The following is a 10,247-nucleotide window of genomic DNA, read 5'->3' as shown; positions in this document are numbered from 1 at the left end:
CTAGTGCATTCAAACACCCTTTAAAGCTAATAGATATTTGGCTAAAAAATTGATAGTAGAATTAGCTAGTTAAATATTAGTTAATTTGATAAAAATAGCTAATAGCTGAATTATTAGCTAGACTGTTGGGGTGTCTTTAGCTAATTTTAGCAGCTAACTATTAGTTTTAGGTGATGTTTGAATGCACTAGCGCTAATAATTAGTTGGCTAAAAAATTGCTAGTGAAATTAACTAGCTAACTCACTATTAGCTAATTTACTAAAATTAGCTAATAGTTAAACTGATTTTAGCAGCTAACTATTAGTTTTAGGTGATGTTTGAATGCACTAGCGCTAATAATTAGTTGGCTAAAAAATTGCTAGTGAAATTAGCTAGCTAACTCACTATTAGCTAATTTACTAAAATTAGCTAATAGTTAAACTGATTTTAGCAGCTAACTATTAGTTAATTTATTTAGGCCATGTTTCAATCTCAAGAGATAAATTTTAGCAGCTTTTTAGCTGCTTTTAACCATTTGGTGATCTAAACATGAGAGATAATGGTGATGTGATAAAATTTAGTACATATTATCTCATAAGCTGCTCAAGGGATGCTAAAAGGAGCTAAACATGGGACAAGGAACCCCATTTTTTCCACCCATACCCTCTAACCTCATTCTCTCTCCACATTAGGGGCATGTGTGTCTTTTTATTTCAATATGTTAAAATTTATTAGAGTAGTCTAAACACTTTAAGGAGCTAAACTTTAGCACTTAAATTCATATGACTAAAGTTTAGCAGGAAGCTAAAGTTTATCCCGTGAGATTGAAACGGGGCTTAGATATTTCTTCAACTAATTTTAGTAGCTAACTATTATCTTTAGTGCATTTAAACACCGTCTTAGTGCATTCAAATATCCCTTTAGTTGAGTAGTTTAGATATCTACAACTAATTTTAGCAGCTACTCCGTAACTATTAACTCTAGCGTATTTAAACCACGCCTAGCTAAACGAGGATGAATAGTCTGTTTGGTAGAAAGATGCGTTTAACATTTTTCATTCTCACGGAGAAGGGAGCCGAGCATAGGACAGTGTCGTCTCCATCCTGAGCCGGCGGCGCTGGTTGCTCCTGCTCGAAAGCTTCCTGCTGTAAGCTCCTGCTCGTCCCCTACTCCCCTGTACGTTCCGTTGGTTGCGCATTGCTGGCCACTTCCCGGCCATGTATACAACATTCTCGTGACTTGTGAGTATTCCAATTCTGTCCACCAATGAATCTACGGTGAGTGGCGCCTCGTTGGTGAGGTGGGGTCGTTGCCATCGTATCATAATATGCATGGATAGATGGCGATGTGCCTTCGTACTTGGAGGCTTTATATTCTAGCTAGTGTAGGCGGTGTCAGCTCTGTTTATGTTGCGCAATTGTGTGTGCCATCCTCTTTATTATGAACTGGAAAAGATACAAGTTATTTTGGACTTGAGCATACTTCAGTTTTGGTACATATATAGTAAGAGTAGATTCAGCTCTTTAGAGCATCTCCATAGTTCCTCAAAAATCAATGGCTAAATTGATAAAATAATCAAATGTTAAATTAATAAAATTTTAAAGTGGCTTAAAAAAATACAGGGAGTATATTTGTCAACTTTCTCCGATAGTTTTAAAAATCCTGCTGCTCCTAAAACATATATAGAAGAAAATTTTACATTAGAAATCCTGAAATATTTTTAAATCACCATAACGCTTTTATACTTTCTTTATCTCTTGTCAATTTCATTTGTATTGAAAATCCTATTTTGCTTCTTTATTCTCCTCCCACGTCCTTTCACCTCAAGTCATTTCATGACACACAATTTTTTAAAAAATGGTTTATAAATATTGAGGTGGTTCAAACATACCAGTTTATAACTTAGTTTATATAAATTAGATTTTTAATTTCTTAAAAAATAAGAAGCTGGTCTCTCCTAGATAAAAGATAAAAACTGGTTTTTTTAAAAAATAGGTTGCTTCCTAACAGGGCCTAGTCAATTTTTTCAAATGCAGAAAATTAGGAATTAAGATAGAAAGCTGTTGGAGGACATTTTTTCTCCAATCTTACAAGGAAAAAAAAACAAGATTAAGAGTTTTTTTAGAAAATGTTAGAGATGTTCTTATCTTAGCCTGCTTAACTGTTGGTGTGTAAAGATTCTGTTATAAACGAAGAACATATCCAGGAGCCAACTACGCTGTCCAGCTCTGAACTTCCTACTCTACGTTTTCGTCAGTATGACGCGTCCACCATGTCACAGCATCTGTTCTGATATCTTCTGATTGCTGCCTTTTTGTCTAGAAATTTGGAAGTGGACAAAAAAGATACACTAGAGTGAAAAATAGATAAATACATAGTCACATCGAGTACTGTTTGTTTCATTTTGGACCGAGCATCAAGTTTGGCAGGTTTGTTTAACCACGCAAGGTAGGCAAAGAGACGAAGAATATTTACCTTATTCACTCACTTGCGCTTAAGGGAACGCTAAACAAAAGCGGCCAAGGACAAGCCTATACATACACAAACGGGTCCCCCAACCCGGTGCGGTGAAGCCCAGCCCGGTTTGATCCCGCCTCCACCCACGGTAGGAAAATCGGGCTATGACTACCAAGCCCGCGGGCTCGTTTCGCTGCACGGGTCTGGACTGCTGCGGACCTAAACATGCAAAACAGATAAAAAACACGTAAAAAGTGGGCAAAAAGCGAGCATAGTGGCCTGATGAGCATGGTTTAATATAAAAGGTGGGCCTAGTTAGCGGGCCAAGCGCTAAATAGATTAGGCTATCCGCAACCGTTACCCCTAAATTTTTTCCCCTATATCACTTTCCCTCCCTATTTTTCCCTTATTTTTTCATCTCCCGCAGCGGTTCTCCCTAAATACTCCTCCTATACCCCACTACAACTATAAAATATCATTTTCTATATCAACTATCATTTTTTTATCTACTAACAATTACTCGTGAACCCACAACACAGTGTTTAGGGGGATGAACAGTGACACGCTAGATCTGGGGGGAGAGAGAAGGGAGCCAACGTGTAGGGTGCGTTGTAGGGGACACCGCTGCGGCCGTAGAATGCTCCCTACATGCCGCATGCAAGGGGAGGGGGCTGCGTAGGGGCTGCTGTTGCAGTTAGTCTTAGATCAGGTTAGTGTGTCCAAGGCTGATCCGGTTATTCGTGTGGCCTGGCAAAGCGGGCCAGGCCGCGCTTGAACCGGGCCAAAAAAAAAAAAAGGGCTCATGTATAGACACGCCGCAGTAGGAGGACCCTCGTTTCTTTGCTGCGCTGCACCCATCATCAGTGACTCAGTGTTACTACTAGTACGTTGTTTGTCCTTTTACGCGCCCCCCCACCCCCCCAAGGCAGTCTGATGCCGTCCATCTACGAGTCACGAGTACGACTCTTGCACGAGAGAGACTGCGGTGCTTTCCTCTTGAGCAAATTGGACAAGTTTTTGGGCGGAGCGGCCGTGCGCAGCCTCGACTCTTACGGCCATCGCATGGTCTTGAGGACTGACGGAGTATTATAAAAGGGAAAGAAACTTGGGCTGCTCAACTCCCTGGGCCCTTTGAGCTGCCAGTTGCCAACGCCGGCCGTTCACATGCATCGATCCACCAGACGCAGCGATGAGCCACTGCACAGCCGGCTCTGGTAGCGCTAGCGCGCACGAAACGGTTCTGCTAATCGATTCTCTGAATCTGACGTGTCGGTTGTTCCCGCGCTGGAGGGAGATCGCTGAAACCAGTACCAGCATCCCTTCCCAAATGCACGGTCTTTATTAAGACATCATTCAGGTAGGTGAGGTCCAGTCCAGTCGCTGAGAACCAGTGGCTCCGGCGAGGAGAAGTGCAGTCGCCGAGACCGCGTGCCCACTGCAGCCAGCGAAGCCGTGCACGGACGAGAAGGCCGGCTGGGTGTCACCTTGCTTGCAGAGTTGCAGTTGCAGTTGGCTCGTGCCGTCAGCCGAGCCACGGGCACCGCAGGTGCGAGTAGAATATGCAGAGGGCGGCGAGGCAAGTGTATAGTAACTGTGTGTGTGTGTGTGTGTGTGGCGCGTCGAAGTCAAAGCACGGGGCGGGCGGGCGGGCGGGTACTCTTTGTCCCTCGCGGCCGGGAAGCTCTCCCGTGGGCGTAGGTGACCGCGGCCGGCAAGCAACTGCCAACGGATATCCCACGGCCGCTCCCGCTCGCAGGGGTGTTGGCCGGCCGCGCCGCCGTCGCCTATAAATGGCGAGCGAGAGACCACGCAAAGGTCATGCCATTCCGTGGTCCCGAACGACGCCCTCGCTCGTGCACTCTCTGGTCTCTTTCTCTTCGCCTGACCCTGAGCACAGCGCCACAGACACAACAACCTCGGACTCGGGAGTACGTGTAGCTAGGCCCGGTACTGTGCTGCACGCCATGGTCCATTGCTAGCTACTAGAGCTCTGTTGCTCTGTACTGTAGCTAGTACCCCTGTCGTCGTCATTGCCTAGACACGTACGCAGTCGCGTTGCTGATGGTTTGCTTTGCCTGCAGATCGGTCGAGACTGAGTGCCTGCCGTGCCGAGACAGGATGACCAAAGCCAAACTGGCCTTCTGGCTCGGATGGATTGCTCTCCTGCAAGGTACGACGTATAGTAGCGGTATAGGTACTCCGAGAAACTCGATTGCCCTGGCCTGTAACTGACATTGCATTCTGCTTCTCCGGTCCGTCTGCAGGCTGCATGGTGAAATCATCTCTCCCGTACGAGTACGACTACTCTGCAAGCATCGAGGCAAGTCCCTGTGTTCCCTACATGACTGCGTGGTCCAGCCGAAGCTTCACCCGCCGCCGGCTTAGTTTTATCAAAACAATATTTTAACCATTGCCAATTGGCTTTCCCTTGTCACGGGCCGCACGATAATCCACCGCACGCACGCACGCAATTCGTTCCCGCCGTCGTCAGCTTCTCCATGGTATTAATTCCCATCGTTGATCGTCGTCCCCCCGGCCCTTTGGTAATTAAATTTTCCCCTGCATATATATATGTGACATATGCTTTTCAGTGCCATGCACGACAACTGTACGTGCCCGTCGACGTCGAGGGTGTGTGTTTACGTGTCATGTAAGCCACGCCAAGCTCGACAACAAAACAAAAAAAACGCATACGTCATCTAGCATTTTATACTACTTCTTATTAGTTTATCTTTAAACTAACACACGACAAATAAAAAAGAACGGTGCTTCTAAACCACTGTTAGACCGATCGACATCGACTGTCTGATAGTCTCAGGAACACGCATGCGTGTTTCTAGCTACACAGCAAAGCAAAGCATCTGCTTATTGCCAAGATCAAAGCAACAGGCCTCCGTTAAGGATTCCGATGGGAAACTTGCAGCTGCATGCCATGCATCCGCCAAATCGATTGATTCAAATTTAACGGAACCAAAAAAAACACAAAAAAAACTGATGGTTGCGTGCTCGCTGCAGTGCTTGCCGGAGCCGCTGGAGCCGCAGTACGGCGGGGGCGTCCTCCGCAACGCCGACTTCAGCGCGGGCCTGCGGGGCTGGTCCGCCTTCGGCTACGGCAGCATCGCCGAGAGCACGTCGGCGGCGGGCAACGGGTTCGCCGTCGCGCTCAACCGGACGCGGCCGTACCAGAGCGTCAGCCAGAAGGTGTACCTGCAGGCCGACACGCACTACACCCTCTCCGGTACGACGGATGGATCATGGTCATGGATCGTCGCGTGCATGTGAACATGTGGTACTGAAACTGACCAGCCCGGTTGTTGGTTACAGCGTGGTTGCAGGTCAGCGACGGAGGCGCCGACGTGCGGGCCGTCGTCAAGACCGTCGGTGACTTCGTCCACGCCGGCGGCGGCGTCGCCAAGGCCGGGTGCTGGTCCATGCTCAAGGGCGGCCTCACCGCCGCGTCTTCGGGTCCTGCCGAGCTCTACTTCGAGGTAGGAACAAGGTCGTCCGTTGATTGCTTTTGTTTCACGGATGTGAGAGAGCGAGTGAGACCGAGGCAGCCAATCGAGATGATATATGATACGATCGTGCGGCCGTACTACGTGCAGAGCAACGCTACGGTGGACCTGTGGGTGGACAGCGTCTCGCTCAAGCCCTTCTCCAAGGACGAGTGGACGGCGCACCGCGCCGAGTCCGTGTCCGCGGCGCGCAAGAAGGCGGTGAGGCTCCAGGCGACGGACTCCGCGGGGAATCCGCTGGAGGGCGCGGCGGTGTCCCTGGACGCGGTCCGGACCAACTTCCCGCTGGGCGCGGCCGTGAGCCGGTACATCCTCACCAACTCGGCGTACCAGACGTGGTTCGCGTCCCGGTTCGCGGTGGCCACCTTCGAGAACGAGATGAAGTGGTACAGCACGGAGCCTGCGCCGGGCCAAGAGGACTACACGGTCCCGGACGCCATGATGGCGTTCGCCAAGTCCAACGGCATCGCCGTGCGCGGCCACAACGTGTTCTGGGACCAGCCCAGCCAGCAGCCCCGGTGGGTGCAGTCGCTGCCGTACCCGCAGCTGCTGGCGGCGGCGTCGCGCCGCATCCGCTCCGTAGTGTCGCGCTACGCCGGCCAGGTCATCGGCTGGGACGTCGTCAACGAGAACCTGCACTTCAACTTCTACGAGGGCCGCTTCGGCTGGGACGCGTCCACCGCCTTCTACGCCGCCGCGCGCCTGCTGGACGCCGGCTCCGCGCTCATGTTCATGAACGAGTTCAACACCGTGGAGCAGCCGGGCGACATGGCCGCGCTGCCGGCGAGGTACCTGCAGCGCCTGCAGCAGATCATCGCCGCCTACCCGGAGAACGGCGCCGGGATGGCCATCGGCCTCGAGGGCCACTTCACCACCAACCCCAACATCCCGTACATGCGCGCCGCCCTCGACACCCTCGCCCAGGCCGGCATCCCCGTCTGGCTCACCGAGGTCGACGTCGCGCCGGGCCCGTCGCAGGCGCAGCACCTCGAGGAGGTGCTGCGCGAGGCGTACGCGCACCCGGCGGTGCAGGGGATCGTCATCTGGTCGGCGTGGCGGCCCGAGGGGTGCTACGTCATGTGCCTCACCGACAACAGCTTCAACAACCTGCCGCAGGGGGACGTCGTGGACCGCCTCATCGCCGAGTGGCGGGCGACTCCGCGGGCCGGCTCCACGGACGCGCAGGGCTACTTCGAGGCCGAGCTCGTCCACGGCGAGTATAAGGTCACCGTCAGCCACCCGGCGCTCAACAGCTCCATCTCCCGGAGCGTCAAGGTGGAGCTGGGCTCAGGGAGTGACCACTACTTCATTGACATGCAGGTCTAGACCAACTGGTTCATCAGTTGCTAGGTGTAATGTAATGTAAGATTACCTGCTGTTGTCACAGAACTGTGAAAGCTTAGAAGCTTAGTCATTCGTGTGTACCAGTTTTCACCTTGGATAATTGCAACGGAAGGCAAAGGAGAACACCGTTTTTAATCCCGATCTCCAAGATTATTCCAAAGTAAAATGTTCCATTTTCATCCCTTTCCGTTTCTTTAAAATTAAAAGCTTATCCCTCCATTGGTTGTGGCTAAAGGTCAACGTTAACTGCCTCTGTCGCCATTTTGATGCCACAGGAATAACTTCAAACATGGAGCTCGACTTTTGTGTTATTGGGTAGAACATTCCTCTGCCCATAAATATGTCCATAGCAAATTTAGGACTAGTCGCTTGCGCGCGCCAGCGCACGTTCACCTCTAGATTTTACATGAACAAAAATAGACACAACCATACAAATTAAAAAGAGCAGAAAAGGATCATTTATACAAAGGCCAAGGAAATTGAAGACCTGTATACAAATATTTTTACTTGTCCTATTATCAATCTTCCTATGAAATATCTTGGAGTCCCAATTGATAACAAGAAGATTAATAAAAGTCTCTGGGATCCCATGGTGGAGAAAATGAGAAAAAGGCTTGCTCGATGGCAAGGCAGATTCCTAAGTTTGGGTGGTAGATTGACTTTGTTAAATAATTGTCTTTCCAATGTGCCGCTTTATATGCTTTCTATATATCCTATTCCTAAATCTGTTATTAGAAAAGTGGATATTTACAAAAAACGTCTTTTATGGCAAGGTGGGTATCAGTCAAAAAAATTTCACCTGGTTAATTGGTCATCTGTGTGTTCTCCTAAAAGTCAGGGAGGTTTAGGTGTTTTGAACCTTGAATTCATGAATGATTCTTTATTAACTAAATGGCTTTGGAATATTGAGAATTCAAATGGTTTATGGCAAAAAAATCATTTCTATTAATGGCATGAAAACTAGTTTATGGAAATGTTCTTGGACAGGAAGCTTACCTTTGGCTGTCAAATTCCCTATTCTATTTGACTTGGCTTATGACAAAGACATTTCTGTTAATAAAGTCTTGGGTTCCAATTTTGAAGTTCTTTCGTTTAGGAGAAGGATTACTCGTAATTTGAGCGTGTTGTTTGAGGATCTTTTGGGTTGTTGTAATAATCTTTCTCTATCGGATCAAGAAGACAGAATTGTTTGGTGTCTTGATAAGAAAGGTTTTTCTGTGAATTCTTTATATAAAAAGAAAGTTAGTGATCAAGTAGCAGTTCCGTACAAGTTCTTGTGGAAATCCAAGTTACCACAAAAAAATCAAAATTTTTATCTGATTGGTTGTGAGAAACAAAATTCTCACAAAAGATAATTTGAAAAAAGAAATTGGAAAGGTTCTCAAGATTGTTGTTTTTGTGGATGCGACGAAACAATTGATCATTTATTCTTTTAATGTCCCATTGCAAGATACATGTGGAGAGTGATTCAAGTGGCCTTAAATTTGGTAGTCATTCCAAAAAGTATCAGCGATCTGTGTGATGGTTGGTTAAGTAAATCTAAGGATAAAATATCCAATCTGCTTCTGTTTGGTTGTAGTGCGGTGTTCTGGGCAATTTGGAGAACAAGAAATGATTGGTGCTTCGGTGATAAGATTCTGCTTGATCCTTCTAACGTCATTTTTCTTTGTTGCTTCTGGTTGGATTCCTGGGCTATTCGACAGAAAGAGAGGGAAAAAGGATGTTGGTTCAAGGAAGCAAGTTAATCAGAAAGATAGCAAGTGAAGCGTTTGGCCGAACGCACGGGTGGTGTCCGAGGGACCGGCGCATTTCTGGATGATTTGGAGTTGTTGTTTCAGGGTTGTGCTGGTGTCTGAACGTCTGGATTTAGGTTCCGTAGCTAGCTTTTGTTGCTTCTCGCTTCTTAGCGATGGTTTCTGTCGTTGTAATAAGAAATGCTTATGGTCTTATTAGTTGTTCGGGTTGTGTTCTTTACTAGGTCTCCTTGCTTATCTAGGGTGATATTGTAAGGTGATCTGGTAGGGTTTCGGTTAAGCCGAGTTTCTGTCGGGCCATCTGGTCGTGTTTGTGTCATGTGTAATGAACATTTTCCTATTTCCTAATGAAATAGGGGGCTTCGCCCCTTGTTAAAAAAACAACTCCAGAGAGGTGAAAATACACAGCATCTTCATATAAAATATTGATGACTATGCAAACTTCTTGATATAAAATATTGATGTCTATGTAAATTTGAGGGACTTGTATTGCTCAAATCTCTAGGGAATTGCACCTAAGCAAAAGTACGCTGAAAGAAAAATATCCTGATATCTTCTCTTTGGACACAAGGGCAGGGTTTCTGAAAAAATCAACCAGAGGCAATAGCTCGGATTATAATCAGTAAAATTGGTAGTTTAATCAATCAGTATTGTCTTGAGAATCACAAACTGGAGCAGCAGCGGAAGGAGGGCAGTTTGCAACAACTAACAACCTTAACATAATTAATTGAAGGTCACAATGTCTGTGTTGAGATACCATAGACTACAGGAGCAGCAGCCAAAGAGGAATAGTCTGCAACAACTAATAGCTTTGACATTAATAAGTGAAGGTCCCAATATTACATGACTATGGATAACTCAAATTATCAAGTTCCTCGTGCATAAGTATGTCGATTTTAGCTAATTTAACAGATGGTGGCTATACTTTAGCCAAGAACTAACAAAACTCAGTCATTTTACAGGTGTGACATGTGAAAAAACAAAATTAACACCAAGAATAAGTAATATACTGTAATACCCAATATGTAAAGAAATAAAAGGAATTTTTTCTTTTCTTTATATGTGATTTCTCCATTTATCATCACATGTGAACACTTCATTTGAAAACAAATAATTAACAAAAATGTATTCCACCAAATTATGCATCATGCTGGATTTTATCTTGTGTGCATTTTGTGACAACATAGAATAATATGAA

At 46.7% G+C, this 10,247-nt stretch overlaps 1 protein-coding gene across 3 annotated transcripts; it reads left to right on the top strand.

Annotated features, from left to right (window-relative positions):
- Positions 1–4,271: 4,271 nt before the first annotated feature.
- LOC100191699 (putative glycosyl hydrolase family 10 protein) lies at positions 4,272–7,430 on the top strand. 3 transcript variants are annotated; one of them, NM_001254836.2, is made up of 6 exons: positions 4,272–4,383; positions 4,518–4,606; positions 4,701–4,756; positions 5,452–5,674; positions 5,761–5,924; positions 6,042–7,428. In NM_001254836.2, exons 2-6 carry the CDS (start codon positions 4,555–4,557, stop codon positions 7,275–7,277), a joined length of 1,731 nt encoding a protein of 576 aa, NP_001241765.2. In that variant the 5' UTR covers positions 4,272–4,383; positions 4,518–4,554; the 3' UTR covers positions 7,278–7,428. The 3 variants fall into 3 exon arrangements, with proteins under 3 accessions (NP_001241765.2, XP_035817907.1, XP_008658023.1); XM_035962014.1 differs by lacking the exon at positions 4,272–4,383 and having other exon boundaries at positions 4,391–4,606; positions 6,042–7,430; XM_008659801.2 differs by lacking the exons at positions 4,272–4,383; positions 4,518–4,606; positions 4,701–4,756 and adding an exon at positions 4,769–4,979 and having other exon boundaries at positions 6,042–7,430.
- Positions 7,431–10,247: the final 2,817 nt, after the last annotated feature.

The sequence above is a fragment of the Zea mays genome, chromosome 9 (genome assembly GCF_902167145.1).
Source record: "Zea mays cultivar B73 chromosome 9, Zm-B73-REFERENCE-NAM-5.0, whole genome shotgun sequence".
Taxonomy (NCBI): Eukaryota; Viridiplantae; Streptophyta; class Magnoliopsida; order Poales; family Poaceae; genus Zea; species Zea mays.
This window is presented reverse-complemented; position numbering and strand designations above follow the sequence as displayed.

Bases quoted from the DNA above. Each gene is read 5' to 3' on its own strand.
- LOC100191699 (XM_035962014.1), top strand. From the start codon at position 4,498: ATGGTTTGCTTTGCCTGCAGATCGGTCGAGACTGAGTGCCTGCCGTGC. The intron at 4,757-5,451 runs GCAAGTCCCTGT...TGCTCGCTGCAG, and splicing joins ACTACTCTGCAAGCATCGAG to TGCTTGCCGGAGCCGCTGGA. The intron at 5,925-6,041 runs GTAGGAACAAGG...TACTACGTGCAG, and splicing joins CTGCCGAGCTCTACTTCGAG to AGCAACGCTACGGTGGACCT.